Source organism: Anoplopoma fimbria, chromosome 11 (assembly GCF_027596085.1).
Source record: "Anoplopoma fimbria isolate UVic2021 breed Golden Eagle Sablefish chromosome 11, Afim_UVic_2022, whole genome shotgun sequence".
Taxonomy (NCBI): Eukaryota; Metazoa; Chordata; class Actinopteri; order Perciformes; family Anoplopomatidae; genus Anoplopoma; species Anoplopoma fimbria.
The window spans coordinates 12,919,471-12,938,640 of NC_072459.1; the positions used below are offsets into that span (position 1 = coordinate 12,919,471).

At 45.3% G+C, this 19,170-nt stretch overlaps 1 protein-coding gene across 1 annotated transcript in view; it reads right to left on the reverse strand.

Annotated features, from left to right (window-relative positions):
- adgrl1a (adhesion G protein-coupled receptor L1a) overlaps positions 1–7,973 on the reverse strand; it is a 51,634-nt gene extending 43,661 nt beyond the window's left edge. The window contains exon 1 of the mRNA XM_054607973.1: positions 7,904–7,973. Within this exon, the coding sequence (XP_054463948.1) occupies positions 7,904–7,973 (70 nt within the window). The remainder of the gene's footprint in view (positions 1–7,903) is intronic.
- Positions 7,974–19,170: the final 11,197 nt, after the last annotated feature.

Consider the following 19,170-nt stretch of genomic DNA (forward strand, 5'->3'; position numbering starts at 1 on the left):
CCTCAAAGCTAGGACGCTATCTCATCTCCTCTGACTCCTCGGCCTGTCTAAGCGAAAGAGACAGGGGAGATGAGATGAGGGCCGACTGTATGGGGAGTCACCCGTCGCGCTATAAGCTCGGAACACAAAGCAGCGCCAAAATGACACACATCCACTGCGATGGAGCCGAGTCAAGCTAGCACACAGGGAGGGAGAGAAAGGGAGTGAAAGGAACGGCAGAGCGAATTACACCGGGTAGAGGGTAACAATAGAAAAAAGTTAGAAACCATCAAACCAGATGCCGGCCGAAGATGAACATGACGACCGTTCTTTGTGGAGGCACAAGGTCACCGACATAAAAAGGAGCGAGGCAGACAGATTTGTGGGAGAGAGAGGACCTCCTATTGTTCTGATCGACTCAGCACAGAACGACTCTCTCCTCATCAGCCCTCTAACTGAACTGAATTACAGCACAGCCCATAACATTACATCATTCATACGAGAATTGAACGTGCCCCCGCTACACGCACCCTCATGCAACCTAATGCATTTGCAATGATGCACACTCACACACACACACACTCACACACACACCAGAGTTCTTGCAGGCACAGAAAGCCCTAACGCTCCTCCACCCTCAACCTCGAGAAGTCTTAGCTGACAAACTTTGCTGAGGGGGGAACTAGCAGGCATAGCAGAGCGATCAAGACAGGCGGTTAAAAAGCCACTGAGACACGGAGCAACACACACACACACACACAGACGCAAACTCGAGGAGGGAGGCGAGACAGGACGTGCTCATACTGTCAAACAACTTCATTGCTGGCCCTGGCGCCTAATTATGCAATAAAAGTGCCTCAGCGGGGGGAAAGCAGCATAGCCCAAAATAAAAATCAGCCTGCCTAAAAAGAGAGAGAGAGAGAGAGAGAGATTCACCTGGTGTAAAATATCCTCCACCTCCCCAGGGATGGGAGCTGTGCTGCAGGCCCAACACAACTCTATTCTGTTCTCTGTTTCCAGCACATATCACAAGAGGCAGGCCCGGCAGACAGTGAGTCAGAACTGGATTCATATAAACATTGTGGTGGAGTACAACTGCAGGTGATGCAGGGAAACAGCCACAGGGATGAGGGGAGAATAGAGAAGCAGAGAGAGAGAGAGAGAGGAATGTCGGGAAGGTGGCGAGAGACTGAAGCAAATACAGTGATAAGAAAGAGGAGGGGGTGTGAGAAAAGAAAGTGTGAAGGAGAGAGAGAGGGGGACTGGGTGAGTGTACCAGACGAGGAGGCCCTGCTGTCAGAAAGATGTGTGTGCGCATTTGGAAAGAGTTGCAAGTCGCATCCAGAGACCAGTTAGGAAAGATGAGTGTCAAAGCCCGGCCCTGCCGCTGCATTAGACACTTAATTAACCTCCGTGTGCGCCGAGCCAAAGGCCTGGACGCGTGGACAGAGTACTCTGGGTTTATTTTTTACTGTGCATGTTTATGAGCTGATCGATCTGTTTGCCAGTAGGTATCTACAGTGTGCAGCATTGCAAGTGCTTCCGATCCTTAGTTTTTCAAATATATATTTTTTTTATTCATATATATATATGAATAAAAAATGAATTTGGCTGTAAAAATCTACTGAATGCCCCTTATTCCTGTATGTCATCTTGTAGTACTATGAACATACTGTATGTTTCCTCCCCTCTTTTTGTTTTCTTTTTCACCTCTGCAACATCCCTCGATCCCTCGTCCAATTTCATCCACCCGGAAACTCCCCTCATTTACCCTCCCCACCCGTCCTCTTCGCCCTCCCCTTGTTGTCTCCATGTCTCCATCCCTCCCCTCTTGTCCTGACCCTTCACCAACAGTTTCCCCTCTCTTCCCTTCCCATCCTTTTTGTCCTCCTTCATCCCCTCTCGCAGTTTTTAACCAGCCTTCCCACTCATCCATCTCTCTTTTGCCGGTTTCCCCCTCTCTCTCTCTCTCTCTCTCTCCCACACTCCCACACTCTCTGCCCTTGGCTTCCAGCCGTAAGCTGCGGCTGGTAATTATCAATCTGCAGTCCACAAAACACACGAGGAGCAAATGCACACAACATGCTTGACTCAAACACACCAGCACTCCTGCACGCACTCCCGAACCAGCACTCCCGGACACACACACACACACACACACACACACACACACACACACACACACACACACACACACACACACACACACACACACACACACACACACAGTCCTTCACGGCTACAAAGCCTCAAAGTTACGCAGCAAGGCCCTGGGAGAAAAGAGGCAGCTATCACACGGCAGCACAAACAGGAACACAGTCCCCAATCCTTTGTGTAGGAGCTTGTTTGCGCTACACAAATCAATGTACACAAACGGACGCACCCTGCTGCACGCTACTACAAGCAAACACAAACGCACAAACAAAATGGGCACACAAGCACAAACACACGTACGCCAACACTGCGAACGAATGAATAAACAAAAAAAAGCCACACAGGCCCCGACACATGAGAGCAGTGTGCGTCATCTTCAAAGGGAGGTTTGAAAGAACACACCGCCACTCCGCCCCGGCCTCTCCCTCCTTCTCCACGCCCGCCCCCGACTACCAATATATGTTCAAAGGCCATCCATTAACCTTTCACTCACACAGGCCTCTCTGTGATCTACTGCTCTCAACCGAGGGCTTTGAAGAGCACAGCAACCTCCAGCGCCGGGGAGGGAGACGACGAGGTGGAAGAAGACAGAGAGAGAGGGGAAAAGGGAGGGAAAGGAAAGAGGAAGGAGGGAATGATGACGATAAGAGATGCCCCCCCCGTTAACAGATAGTAGGCAGAGGGTGAGGAAGGAAAGCAGAGCCAAGGGGGTGACACTCGAGGTGGGAAGGATGGATAGGAAGAGGGGTAAGGCGATTGGGAAGAGGAGGAAGGAGGTGAAATAGGAGGTTGAAAATGGACGAAAGGGGAGAAAAATGGAAGAAGTAAAGGGAATAGGAAGGGAGAGAGGTAAGGCCAGCAAAAAGGGGGGAGTTCTGGGGGAAGGACATCACGACGCAGAGAGAGAGAGAGAGTAATAGCTGAGGTGTCAGGGGAGAGAAAGAAGAGAGATTGGATGAAAATGAGTGCCGAGTGTTAGGAGTGAGAGAAGTGAGAAGAGCCGACTGTTGCTAGTAAGATGGTGAGGCAACGGAAGCTTGAAAACACACACAAGAGGAGAAGAAAAGGCTTTACAGTATTTTTTTATTGCAAAATCCAAATGATACGCTGTAATATTCACAAGCTGCTAGATTAGCAATTAGTGTCAGTGAAGCCTGTGGATTTCAGCTTCATGGCAGAGAAAAAAAACACAGTAAAACATATTCAAAGGTCATTTTCAGACAAAAGGAGAGCATTTACTTGTCTCTGTAAACGCACACATAACTATGATAGTCTTTAAAACACAAAGTTATTAGAAACTTGAAAATGCAAGTTGTCTTTATAGTTCTGATATTAAAGTAAGTCATCTGTCCGTCTATGATTCTACAACTAATTAGGGATGGGGGAAAAAATCGATTCAGTTACGAATCGCAATTCTTGTGTGTGACGATTTTTTAATCGCCACACTGCCTCCCAAATCGATATTTTGTCTGTAGCCTACTTTTAATTATTTTATTCAAGGCGGAAAAAAACATTGCCGCTTATAATCCTACAGATGGCGCAATGCAATCTATTCGTTCATGATTTCCTTCCGGCTAGAAGCGCAGCTTCACACGTAGTAGCTAGGTAGGAATACAAAGGCTAACATGTTGGACAGCAAACACGTCTGGAAGAACTTTGGCTTTCATAATTTACGAGGAAAAAATGAGTTAGACATGAGCAATGCTGTCTGCAAACTATGCCACGGAAAGATAAAGTATTGTGGTAATACGACCAACATACGTGCCCATATCACTCGACACCATCCTGATTTATCAGACAAAACGGCGGAGGAAGCCAAACCTGCTAGCAGCAAACAACGAACGCTGGATACATGTTTAATTTACCTTTTATTTATTGTTTAAAAGTAGCCTAAGTGGCATACATTTCTTAATCTGTCAGTTTGTGTGCAGTTGACAGGGGCTATACAATAATAGGGCACATTTTTATTAATTTTCTCTATTGGCTGCCCTGCAGTCATTAAGTTAATGTTAAGATTTAGGAATTAAAACTTGAAATAAAACTTGGAAAGCTCTAAGTGAATTTGACTGTGTTGTATTTGAAGGTATGATTCAACTGTTTTCCATGGTCCAGTGTTTTAAAAAAAATAACCAAAAGAAATCACAAGAAATCGTAATATCGAATCACAATACTTACAGAATCGCAATACATATCGAATCGCCACCTAAGTATCGTGATAGTATCGTATCGGGAGGTCCCTGCTGATTCCCGTCCCTACAACTAATACTTATGTCAAAGGAAAATTGTAGCTACAATTTGTAGCACTGTTCCTTCTGGTATAATATTCTTACAAGAACACTTCCCAAATTATTTCTATGTATGATTAATAAGGAACCTTAACAGCTGAAGGTGAAATGCAAAGAGGGTGAGCCATTCAGGTCGTTAAATTCACCTCATTGACTTGTTATTCTAGTGTCCCATGACTCTGATCAACACCATGCACAGCTCCAGTGCTCCGCCTGAAGTAAGCTACATTTTTTTCGATAGCTACAAAACTGTGGAGCTTCAATGTAACAGACGACACATTAAAGCAATACGCTGTTCAGCAAATTATACAACAAGAAGCCAAGTGCAAATGCAGTAGCAAGGTTAGCGGCACACACATCTCTTTATTGCCTCCTCTCAAGATATTATTGCTACGAGCCTGTCAGAGAATCAATTCTTATGAATTAGTGAGTAGGTTGCAATTTTGAAATTATAATTTTAATATTGTAGTATTGCGGGACTGAAAGTCTACTCCGTCTCTCTTGGTGCAAAAATGAAATATGGTATGTGGTTTCAGGTCAAGTATTATGTTCTTTACTTTGATCAACACTTAAACCCGAAATAACCATCAGCTATGTCATAAAAAAAGCATCTGGCTTACAGAGGAACAGTGAATTCTTCATGTGGTCCTCTGTGACAAATATCTACCCACCCCCTGCATTATAGAAAGCAAAAACACTGCATTGAGATCCGTCCCCATTCAGACATTGTCACCATCCAAGGACAGTCGAGAGACTAAAGCACTTTGCTGAGAAGATGTGTTAAAAAAACTAAAGCTAGTCCCCCGTCCTTAAATAATAATTCCCGTTCAGGAGAGAAGGCACAGAAGACAAGAGCCGGGGAGAGGAGGGGAAGATAGATAAAAAATGTCTGCGTGTGCACTAAAGGACCAGGGGCCTTTCCAAGCGACTGATCTGAGAGCAGAGGCTTAAATACAGGGGAGACGGGAACAGATTCCACCAGTCAGCTAGCACCGTCGTCCTGATACCAGTAGCACACACACACGTACTCACACACACACACACACACACACACACACACACACACACACACACACACACACACACACACACACACACACACACACACACACACACACACACACACACACACACACACACACACACACACACACACACACACACACACACACACACACACACACACACACACACAGAGACTCTTTCACTTGAATCGCTAAGCACTCATAGACATACATGTACATACTTGGATATTAACACACCTCACACAAACATAACAGACCAAAATGACCCTCAAGTGGGCCTATTATGGTCCAGCTTCCACCACTGGTGCACATAAATACAAACACACACATATACACACACATCGATGCTTGTGCTGTGCTAAATGAAAGCTGTGTGTCAGGGCTTCATCGCGTACGCCGCAGCTGCCTGCAATGCCTGCCACATTAAGCAAGCCTAATGGGCTTTCAGAGCAGCAACAGTACGTGTGAAGGGTTCGTACATTCTCGAGCATTCTGCGGAATCAGCGGGACATTCGGTTTGTCGGGGATATGCACGTCAGTTTGTCAGGGAGTCCGCCGGGTCGGGCAGGTGGAGGGTTTTTTGTGTATACTGCAAGGAACATGATTTTGTTGGTCTAGGTTCATTTGAGTTTGCATACACAGACGAAAAATATTGTTTTTGTTTTGCACAGCCATTGCATTTAATAAGAGAAGTGGTGTATGATTTAACAAGATAGTAGGGCAGTTGAGTGAGGGACTGTGGGACTGAGCGGGGAAGAAGTATGTCTACATAGCTCACGCTGGTTAGGAACATTTGCATTACAGAGCTGGTTCCAGAGGAGAAAAAAAAACTGTGTGAGTGTTAGGGGTAAATATTAGAAGGTGCAGCCAGGAGTAGAGTGAGGTTAAAGCGCGGCAGATTAGTCGGGACACGGAGGAGGAGCAGAGGTACACATTAGACTGGGAAGCCATGTGTGGTGATCCTGCAGGTTTCCAAATGAGCTCTGATTAGCCTGAGAGTGATTTCGGCGGCGGCTCTCGTCACATCAAAAATAAAACCTGCCCTCTTCCCTTTAGACTCTTGCCTCCTTTTCTTATTCTCTCCTCCTCTCTGATCAAACTAACTGTAGAATAAAGAGACTACATTTCAGCCAAAATTCAGCTGCCAATAATATGGGCACCAGAATGGTGTGGGTGTGCATGAGCCCGTGTGCCTGATTCCATTAGAAAAATATTTTTTCTTAATTTCATCAAACCAAATGTTGTGCCAGTGCTTTGGGGGCTGAAGACAGATAACAGTCAATTGATTATTAATGCACTATCAATACCCCCCAAGTGCCAGGTCACACAGATAGTTGGATTATTTTCACACACACATACACCCACCCACACACAAACAAAAAAACAAACATATCACCAGAGGCCAAATGTGTCCGATGGAACAGAGCGTACGCTACTCAAATCCAATGTTGCAAAAGCAGCCAAATTAAGATGTAAAAAAACCAAAAAAACAGCACCTACTCAAATTAGAACTGCACCTGGCCAATCAGAGCTTACACAGAGGGAAAGCTAAAACCAACGCTGACACAGGCGTACACACGCACATTTTAATTTGAACCTCCCTTCCTCGGTTCTGTCGACTCCTCCCGCTTCATCACTTCGCCCCTCCCTGTGGCGACTGTGTCTCCACCTAATGCTCCTCCCTCTGCTCATCCGAGCTGTCCGTCACCCTGCAGCTCGTTGGCACGGAGCTGACGGAGAGCACACAGCAGATGGTGTGCTGCTGTCTGTGTGGCAGGCCACTAGCAGGACACCCGACAGCCCCTCCCTTTACCGCCTCGGCCCCTCCGCCTCTCCCTGCAATCCCTGTTCCTTCCCCTCCTACACATCCTCTCTAACACACACACACACCCTCCAGCGTCACTTCAGCCCAACCAGGTCACCTGCTGCCAGGCTACCAGCTAGCACACAATGAAATATCTCATGGTACATGGCACATTCAAGGAGGTCACACATATGGTGCCATTACATGCACGGATTCCCCCCTTATATTCTTGCCACGCTCCAACCAACATCGAGATGACAAGAAAGTTTATTGACATTCACACACTCGCTCCGTAGCTCGCTCACATGCTCCCTCCATCTCCTGTAGAGGCCGTTTGCTTAATCAAGTGCAGAGCTTCTAGCCTGGTCAGCAAGTCAATATACTTACAACCTTCATCACGTAGCTGACGTATAAATATTACATCCTCATTTGCTACAACCTGGTCAGGCCGGTTACAGTGAACCCAACAGGAGCTCATGTGCTACATTACAAGCTGGCTCAGTGGAGCAATACAAATGTATCTGTATTACTGAATCTATACATGAACAAAAAGGAATAAATAAATGAACAGAATACTGAATAGAGGTGAGGTTAGTGATTTGTAATGTGACAATATTAAGGGAAAAAAACACAAAATGTCCATGTTCATTACGTACCTGGCGAGGACGGAGCGACGTTGCTGAAAGCCACAGCACAGGTGAAGATGATCCAGGCTGCCAGAGCCATTTTCGGGGGCTGAGCAGGGTGCAGGGCGAGGGGCGGGGCTTAAGCGTAGAGATGGTCAGCAGGCACAGGTGAGCAGGGCGGCACTTCCTCAGCTTACACCCTCCCGGAGGGGGATCCTGCAGAAAAAGTAGGGATGAAATGATCAGAGATGTAAGGGCCTCATAAACATCTGTATGTAACTGTATGTCCGTAAAGAGCAATTATTCTACTGTTCTGGTTTTTAGTTCTACCCCTCTCTCAGTACGGCATTTAAATTAGACGGAGTTGACTAATTTATTCTTCATTCATCGCTGGAATATGTGATGATAACTCTGCACAACACCAAACGGGTCTGGAGTGGTATAGCATACTAAATGGGAGAGGAGAGGAGAGGAGAGGAGAAGAGAAGAGAAGAGAGGAGGAGAGAGAGAGAAGAGAGGAGAGGAGAGGAGAGGCGAGGCTCCCCCTGTGGTGGTCAGGTATAATGATCAGACAGGGAGATCCGAGGCCATTTTGTGCAGGATGGCATGGCAACAGCTGTTACCACTACCAGCTCATCACTCCGCAGCGTTTGAACGCTTGATTGAATCAGACATGCAACATATGTTTTAGGGCTGTAAACGGGGCTATATTCAACATGTGTGAAATACACGTCTTCTAAATGTGTGTGTGTGTGCGCGTTTGTGTTTTTGTTTGCGTACAGGCATGCACACAAGGGGATCGTTAAAAAAATGGTGACTCAGTCAGCAGTGCCGTAGGGCTCACACATCTCCTTTGCCTAATGAAATAAATCATAATCTGGAACTTTAGCTCTGATTTCTTCTAGAAAGTGCTCTTCCCCTCCAGGGGCTGAATGACAGAAAACAGTAGAGAGGGTATTGTTGGAGCTAATGCTCCTCCTGCTGAGCATGCTGATGAAACAGACAGATTTGACTGCGTCTGTCTGTATCTCTGTGTGCAATTTAAAAAATAAAAAAAAAATTGGAAGGGGGGTTTAGAGGATTTCCTCTGATCTCTCCAACCCTCTATCTCGTTTATTTGATTGATCCTTACAACTTGAACTGTAGGAGGGCATGATATAATAGATTACACATACACACACACACACACACACACACACACACACACACACACACACACACACACACACACACTCACACACACACGAACAGGTTTGGTTACTGTCTAGAACTTGTGTTGACTTTTCAATTACTTCATTCAATTCCAAATTGCTCTAGCATTTTCAGCTAACCCATACAATTACCGCACAGCCCAACTGACTATTTAACAGCTCTAACTCTACACATCTCTCCTGGCTGACAAGCCAACAGACGTTTTTCAGAGCCAAACATTTCCGACGATAGCAAATATGTCTTGCTTAATCTCACACAAACTCAAATGATTCCGTTTCATATTGTGTTTCAGCCATAAGATGTGATAAAGCGTACAGATGCTGGATTGAGCACAGAAAGCAGAATATGTGAAAATGTTTCTTGCTATGAAAATATTGCAGGAAAGAATAGTGTAAAAGTAAGTTAAATAAATATTGTGGAATATAGGTGCAGAATTTTTAAACCTAATACTAATCTGGGTTTTAAACTCAAAATATAAGTTAAACATTTGGAGCTCTAAAACTGGCAGAAAACCCCTTGCACTTTGTAATCTTTTGATCCTTGAATGTTTGCTCAACAACATACACATTCAACATGCAGGCATGGCAGCGCTCTCTTCTCCTGGCAGCCAAGATGGCAGATCCTGAGTGACTGGGTGTTTTCACCCCCTCTCTTCGTCATCACTGATGTTGCTTCCCCTCCACCTCTCCCGCCCCTCCTCTCCCTGACCTTCTCTGATATTTACCCTCCTCCCCAGTGGCGACGCCCGGCCGCATCCACCGAACTGCCTGGGTGTCGCTGTGTGGATTAGTATGTTGGATGTCGTAGAGTACGAGCAAGACGGAGAGCGAGAGAGGGGGGGAGGGGTAAAACAGCGAAGAGGGAGAGAGAGGGAACGCAAGCTGAACGGAGTAGAAAGCACATCCGCAGCAGCTGTTCTTTACACCAACGTTTATTTCTGTCGTATGCACATCGCACAAACACAACCTCTGCACTAGCGGAGCCTGAGCCTTAATTTGTGTTTGTTTGCGACCACCCTCTACGACCAGAAGCTGAGAGAAAAGGACACGCTCAGAGGGAGGGCAGGGGAGACAAAGAAATAGTAGAAAAGCAGTAAACAAATACCAGAAGACATGTGATGTGGTGCGGTAGAGGCCTTGGCGGCGGCGCTCTCACGGCCTGTCCCCCCCCCACACACACATTCTCGCTGTGTTATTAATGGTCAAAAAGCGATCCCTTACTGTGCTGTGACAGGCTGTCGTTATTTTTTTCTTCCAACTTCTGTGGTTTTAATAAGAAAAATCTGTCTTTCTTTTTCGACTGTGCTTCTGTCCGTACTTTCTCAACAATAGCTCTCCTGTGGTCTGATGAGAAGGGGCTAGAGAGAGAGCAGGGAGGGAGGGCAGATTTGGGATTGAGGGAAGGAGGGAGAGGAAAAGTGCAGGGTGGATAAATTGATTTCATTTTGTGACAAATAAGAAAGCCAGCATTACACAGCACTTCATTCCAATGTGGTGGGAAGGGAAAACAGAAGGAAGAGAGGAAAGAAGGATGTAGTGGTGGCCAAAACGGAGGGAAAAACAAGAAACAAAGGACTGACAGAACGATGGAACAAAAAAAGAGAGGAAGCATCACGCCGCCTGACTAACCAATAAACAAGGGACAGAAGGAGCAAAGGAAGTGAGGAACAAACAAAGTAAGGGGAAGGATGACTTTCTGCATGACGAGAATAAACAAGAGGGAGTGGGTTTGAACAGCAAGGAATAGTAAGAAAGCAGGAAGTAATGTCAACAGATAAAGCATTTATTCTGCCTGTGTCTATGAGTCAGTCTGCCCCTCAGTGGAGGGAGGTTAGGAGTCTTTGCACCCTCTCTGCTTGGAGGATGTAACCCACCCCGAGGCCAGACGCTGACCTTTTTGCACTGATCACATCCACAATTAGTATCATCACGATTTCCCTTCTAATAGAGTGGAATATTATACCCCTCTGAGACCGGAGCCCACAAAATGGGAGAATGGACGGCAACTTTTTCACGGCAACGGTGGAAAAAGGTGAGGAAACGGGTGAATGACGGTCATGCGGCTGTCTACAGGAAGCAAGCGACAGAGTTACCCTTAAGCGCACCGTTCCGTCATCCTGTTTGGGATGCTAACCTCAGTTTCTCCAACTATTCATTTACAGGCTGCCCTGATCCAAAGCAAATAACCTCATTATCCACTTCTATTGGATCATTACGATAATGACCATGATCATTAAGGATCTGTTTGCTTTAGCAGACATGCTCTTCCAGAACAGGGTGTCACAAGTCCCTATTTTTTATACACGGTTAGGGGTGTACTGTGTGTGTGTGTCTGTCACGAGAACCATTCATGTTCAACCCCCATCAAGCAAATTATTTCCGTACAGCAGAAAGCGGCATTTAGGAACATTACCCGACCGGGAATCAAAAGGAAGGAGAACAAAGAGTTTACGTCGACAGTTTTTTGCTGCATAATTAGAAAAAGCTGGTGCGACTCTCAGAGCTGCCGTAGCTCCAGGCTTTCTCTCTTCTGTTCCCCCCCCCCTCAGAGGAGAATCTGATATCAAGGTGGGAGTGACAAGTATGATAAGTGTGAGTCGACTCGGTGCGTGTGTGTGTGTGTGGGACTGAACAGCCTGTGGTCAGAAGGCTAGAGATCCACACTGCTGATTGGACTACCACTGCAGCTTTAGAAGGAAACATTCCACTAAGAGCTTGCCAAAGATGCTTTACAGACATAAAGTTCTTAACTAGCATTTCATTATATTTGAAGATATTGTATGAACAAGTGAATATCATGCAGGGCAATGGGGAGCATAGCGGGGGAGTGTGCAAACACAAACATGCAAACTTATTTGGTTATGAAAACACTTGTGATTGATTTAAAGATTTGACAGTCATAACTTGTGACCGTCTGTTGCTTCATGCAAAAGTCTTTGCATCCCCGAGATGAAGCAGAAGCATTTCCCATGCTATTAGGATTGATGTTTATGCCTCAGATGCTTCAACAACAAATAGTTGGTTCAGTGGCAAGGCTCCCGCTAGGAAGGAAATGATTGCCTCCTAGCAACCGACACAGTGGAGCGTGCAAAACTGAATGGCAATCACGTCTCACTTACAAATCAAAAAGTGACGCAAACTGCTGCATTAAATATTTGTAATCAAGTAAAAATTCACTTCAGATAAACTTCCAACATCCACTTAAATCGGAATAAATGGAAAAAACAAGTTCTTCTTTTGCAAATGCAGTTGGGATTTGCTTTCAGTCAGGTCTGAGACAGGCTCTTTATTTCAGAGCAGAGTATCGCTAGACTCAGTGAAGGCTAGCCATGTAGTATTAGAGTTTGATGAGACTGCAGAGAACGACAAAAACGTATGCTTCGCCTGGGGGCCTCTAAGTAATTCTCCCTCTGACTCATCGCCACTGAAGCTTTGTCACATTCGATACTCTTTTGTACTCTCTTGAGTTGGGCAAGAGGGAGCTACACAACGGAGTGGAACAATAAGTGACAATGAAATAGAATTCATTAATTACTTCTTCACCTCCGTAAAACTAATCACTCGCCATAGTGAATGTAATTATCCTACTTTTCCTTTCGGAAACGTCACAGACATACGATGAAATATCATTACCATCACCATCTGTGACGGAGCTTTGCTGAGTGGGAGGCTGTGTTTTTACTGTCAAACCTGCCTTCCAGGATACCGAGGTATGACAGTGGAATTTAATTCAATGATTATTCAAATTAGCAGAGTGACGATTTGGACACACTTCCACTTGCAGTGTGTGTGTGTGTGTGTGTGTGTGTGTGTGTGTGTGTGTGTGTGTGTGTGTGTGTGTGTGTGTGTGTCTGTTTGTTAAAATCCCCTATTACCGGAGCGCATGGAATCCGATTACTCTGATTATGAGAAAGAGTTAGCTTCAATCACTGAGCACAAAAAATGACATCAAGTGCGACTGCTGGCACAACCTGACATCATTATCCGTGGAATTCAAAACAACAGGAAGTATGCGCTTTTAGTATTCAATGTCCTAAAACTCTAAAAATAAAATAACTGAATTTTCTAAATATTTTTACAATTCCACTTCTGTGCACTTAACAGATGCCAAAACAAGATCGAATCAATGTCACTGCAAAAAAAAAAAAAAAAGACATCAGCTTGTGTACCGCCGTCCTCCCGCCCCCTTCAACGTTATCTTTCCAGTTGGGCCTATCGCTAATCTCTCTAATCCTTTTTTGGTGAGGCTATCGCTAGCAAAGACAACATAATAGCATTAGATATTATTCCTTCACAACAACCTCTATTACATTTGCATTGACGCCCAGCAGCCCACACGGCCTCGGTCACAGTGAGGACTGTACTGTTAACACCAGAGCATTCATTCAGAGGATGGATAATGTTGTTAAGATAGCAGCGACTACACAGGCACATTCAGGTCAGCTCATCCCCAACACTCCTCCATTTACTGGGGTTGGGTCAGTTAAGGCCGGGGCTCTGGTGTGGTAGTATCTCGCTGGCTGCAGCAGCAGGGCTGTTTATATAATGACACCATTGTGCCGGCTGTGTGCAGATGGAACATCAGAGCTCTTGTAATGGCCTGTGTATTAGGGCCAATGTGTTTGATTACTGACTCGGGGAGAGCGGGGATAGGCTGTGTAGTCAACAGGGAATAAGGCGCCTTCCAAAACAGCAACCCAGGGAAAAAAAAGACCTATTTGAAGAAACAGAAGGAGAGAGGGAAGAGACAAGAAAAAAACAGGGGGTAGACTTTAATGGAAGTGTGCTTTAAGGGAATGCAAATGAGACAAGGGAATCTGCAGAGCTGCAGAACACAGTGGAGGGATATCAAACACAGTGAGTATAGCTGTCAAAGAGGTAAAGGAAAAAAAAGGAAGGGGCTGGAGAGAGATCCCCACTCACTTTATTCAATAGACACTCCTGTAGCACTTTCTTTCCTGCTCCAGCGTCCGCCCCTCTGCTGCAGTTCTCCACAAACCCCAACCCACATGCCTCCTCATCCCTGGAATCTACACTTTAACTATGATATGTTTCTGAAACAATAGTAGTCCTAAAAAACAAAGAGTGACTACCAATAAAGCAGCCAGTAAAAGTCCAATATTCCAGAGTGACAGTACTTGCTAATCAGAGTCCACACATATCTGAAGGGGGTTGTCTGTGTGTGATAGTGTAGCATCATCAGTGAATGAGTGATGGAGGTAGTCTGCCCCGAGCCAGTCAGTCAGTCAGTCAGTGCGTTCGTCAGCAGCGACACCACCCAGCAGACAGAGCGTGCTCTCCAGGCCCCGGCCTCCACCGTCTCCTGTGCGGCTTGGTGATTTATTGTGGCGGCGGAGAGCTTGTCACTGTTCATTATTACTGATGCAACAGGAGGCAACGCCACCACCCATCAATGGTTGCCCTGTGATGCCGGCCACAGCTGCCAGAGGAAGTGACCTCCCTACCCACCTGTCTTCTTACACACAAACACACTGGCTGCAGCCGCGCTCTAATGGGATCTAATATCTTACAGGGGATGGAACCTCAGACCCAATCCAGCGGGCAATCACTAACAAGTTGAAAAAATTCTACATGAATTCAGCCTGAAGATTGCAATTTAGCAATGACAAATGCGAGTTGGCATTTTTGTCAACTTAATACATAGGAATCTATTTAAGATGAAAACACCTAGAAGGCGCAGAAAGTTGTGCCACATCTGTCTGCACCGACGCGTACTTTCCTTCTCGTTTCTTCTGCCTTTTGACTTTTTTCCCTCACCCTTTCTCCCCCCCGTTCCTTCTCCCCTGCGTCCCGGCCTCGCAGTCAAATTAGATACACTCCCTATCAGTCAACCTGCGCTGTCAACTTTGTCAGCACAAGTTGCGTCGCGAATCAATGGGAGGAAATGAATAATTCACCGTGACCATTAAGTCCACACAAAGAGTGATAACTGCCGGCCCTGACATTAATCTTACGAGCCACCAACAATGGATTATGATATAACATGATAATGTTATGAAATTGTACTCTCCGGAGAATCTTGCTCCCTCCCGCCTTTTTGTATTGAGCTGTTCCCAGATGTCACTTGGCTGTGACTGGCAGGCTGCCACCCCGAGTGCCGGTGCACCGCCAGGCCCCGGCTAGATCCATCTTCATTAGAGACAGAAGCGCTGTGAGTTGTGTGTGTTATTATCAGTGTCTATCTATTAATCTGAAAGCTCCAGCAGGGCAACCCCCCCCCCCCCCTGCTTCACTGTCGCGCAACCGTTCACCATAGCCAAGCATACGCTTTGTTGAAACACACCAGGATGCACACCACACAGACACACACATACAAAATTATTTTTACACTCCCGTCTATCCACAGCTCTCTCTAATAAGAGACAGTTACAGACTTAAACAATTTGCAGATAATTCTTGCTCGCTCATAATCAGGGGGCGATAGACAATAATTACTTGTGGGAAATTTTATTATATTTTTTTTCAAAATCCTGCAAACTGTAGAAATCCCCATCCTAAATGTTGATGTCAGTGTAGAGTAACACGCACATGATCATGTCTTGAAGCACTCACATACATGTTCACCCAAAACGACACACACACACACAGACACACACAGACACACACACACACACACACACACACACAGAAGGGCCCACCAGGGCGCCACATGTGATGTTGACCCAGTTTAGATCTGTGGCACACAAGTAGAGCAGGGATTCAGAACAAAAAGAGAAAGTGACATTTAAAAATAGGTTGACATTCTTTTCATCTCATTGCTGAGGCCCATACAATGAAAGTGTCCATCTTTTGTGTCGGTGGCACCGTCAACTAATTATTCCGTCACGTCTTCAATTTACAACTTCAGAGATCCAGTCTCTGCACAGGCTCAGGTTTGGTTTCAGTGGAGCTAGTTGGAGGAGTGTCCAACAGACTAAAAAACAAACTAAGACATATTCATTTTAGTTTTGAACACAGAAATTGATCGTTCCTTGCCTCATCTGTGCTGATAATAAATATTTATATATCTTTTTTATGGAGAATTGTGTGAAGTGAGCTGAGTAGTTTGCCCGTATGATTTGTTTCCTCCTCTTAACTTGATATTGAGTTAAGCATTCTTCGTCCCTATCAGTGCATTTGGTTTAAAAAGTGCACTGCCGGCTGCTCGTTGAACATGGAGCCGTCATTGGTGTTGTGCTGTTGTGCGTTCAGTGTTTGTAAGAACATTCAGGTTTCTAAATCTTGGCAGAGCAGCCTTATATTAAAAAAAACCAATCTTGGATGTCCTTTTGACAACGTCAATATTTCATTTGCCAGGTTTATGTTTGTTTTTTAGGGTTTTGGATTTCTAGCACGATAGCATGAGAGTGCTGTTTATTAGAGATACTCCTAATGTCAGTGCTTCATCCCGACACACAAACACACACACACACACACACACACACAAACACAGGCACGGAGGAGTTTGCATTCAGAGCGCCTCATGAGCGTATATGCTTCTAGCCTTTAATGTGAGTGATCATTAATTAAACCTCAGATGTGTATCTGGATTTTTATCAACCCAGTGCATTCTCTCTTCGTGACAGCCTTGCAAGTAAAGAACCCAATATAGGGACGACTTTAGAAATTCTACCAAACTCCAACTTTTCCTTGACCCTCTATATCTGTCTGGAGTTATCCAGATGATTTTGCATTGCCAGAGCACAGCAAGTTTGCTTGTTTATGCGGATGCAAACATGTCTACCTTATCCAAATGCACATGTCGGAGTGATTTGTGTTATGCAACGGTGTGTGTGTGTGTGTGTGTGTGAGAGTGATGTATCTAATTTGATAGTCGTGACCCCAATCTGCCTGCCAAGGTTATCCAGCTTTAGGATGGGCAGAGTGGGCATCAGGATATTCTGACACAGCAGGCCTGCACAGCAGACATGCCCCAATTCTGAAACATTGCTGTCACTCACTTCCTCTCTCGCTTCCTTCCTCTGTCTACCTTTGTCACACACACACACACACACACACACACACACACACACACACACACACACACACACACACACACACACACACACACACACACACACACACATATGTCCCCCCAAGCCCACACATGAAGGCACACTGACACTGTGCCACATACATACAGCACAGTAGCAGATTTCATAGCTACTCAGAACAACAGAAAAAATAAAAATCTACATACAGCACACAAGCATGCAGTCATCTTATGTAGCTAAATCTCAAGTTAATGATCATTTTATTTATCAATATCTCCTATTTGAAACAACTGAATCAGAGGTAGATAAATTGCTAGGTTTTGTATTAAAAAAAAGTCTTAACTGAGGTGGCAGAATTGTTCACACATTCATACTAAAAAGGTAAAGTCAAGTCTTTAGAGCAACAATAATAAAATCATCACACAGCAGCCTTTTGCATTTGTCTATTACTCAGCTGTCTAAGAACCAGACAGGTAAATGCTTGATAACAGCATGCTCATTTTCTGGAAATAACACTAGGATCCACACAGAGCCTCAGGCAATGTGTGGAGCCACCATTACCACTGAAGTGGTTGTAGAATATCCCCTCTTTTGTCCCTACCTTTCCTCTTAATCTGCCTCTTTTTTTTCCCTCTTTGTTATGAATAACCCACATAATTACACAAACACATAAGTGCACGCATTCGTGCTGCGAGGTCTCGGAGGAAGGATGGGCGGTGGTGGTCTGATTATTAGAGAGGGAGCAGTGGGAGACGCGGCCCAGAGCCCATAGCTCAGGGCCTCAGTCAGTCAGGCTGTAACAGGTGCTGCTTTCCACCGCCTGCTTCTGTTAATTACCAACAGCACGATGCTGGAAACGCTTTTGCCGGGATCCACACGAGGTGAACACCCATTAGTGCATGGAGAGGATCCAGAGGGTCTGAGCCGAAGCAAGTATACACACACAGAGAAAAGAAATACACGTGCATTCACTGCACACTCACTTTTTCTCAGTTGTTGTGTGCTTGTTTTGGTTTAATGAACCTGCCTTGAGACATGTACACCGTGACAAACACCTTTAAAAGCACACACACGTAGCTCTACACCCGCTCTTTCTTTTTCTTTTTTATTGTATACAAATTTTTTCCCCTCCATCCCCTCCTGTCCCCCAGAGGCCTGGGTACATCAGTTCATGGAAACATTGCATTCTGGTCCGTGGTCTCCATGGAGCCTCCTGTTTCGTGTGACCTTTTTCCCCCTCTGTTCCGAGAGTCTCGGGCGTCTGGTCGCTCTGAATCACTCCCTCCGTCTGCCTTTGTTCGGCTAAAAAAAGGGGTTCGGTAGAGAAAGAGAACCGAGCGGATAAAGGGAGATGAATCAACGGACATCTCATGGCGTCTGCCGCTGATATCCGACTGAAGGATAGCGCCGTTTGTGCTCCTCCACCTTATCACCCCCTCCCCCTCTACGTATCTCTCTTCAGCCTCACGTCTTTGCCCCCCCCCTTACCGCCCCTGTTCTGTATTCCCATGATGCCTCCATCGCTCTGCAGTTCTCATCCCATTTTCACATCTCATCATCAGATCCCAGTTCGCTTCATTCCCGTCAATAATGGAAGAGTTTATGACTGAGTGAAAATAAATAACTCTCAGCCAATCAAGGGGCTGCTTACAGGCATTCCACCAGCTGCTGTCAGCCAATGGGAACAGAGCTTGGGTGGCTCAAATGAGATCAGATGTGAGCCGCTGCTCTGATCTCATTGAAAGGAAAAGTAAATTATTCAGGTGGCATTCTTTTCATGCCAACCCCCCACCCTAAACTAGCACAACTGTCTTTTGCTCCGTGTAGTAGACCGGTGCATCGAAGGAAGCACTGTTCAGTTTTTTCCCCCCACACAGTTAAACATTTAAAATGCAAATAGGCATTCACTTACAGTAGCACTCACTCAGAAATTTAAACACCGTCAAAATAACTAAACAGATGCAAATGAGCTGATTAGCTGAATATGCAAATTGAATCATTATTTGCATTTATATGTTAATTGACACGGGCGGTTCACTGTGGATTAATTGTATGTATTAAACATTAAGTATAGAATAATCTATAGCAATGG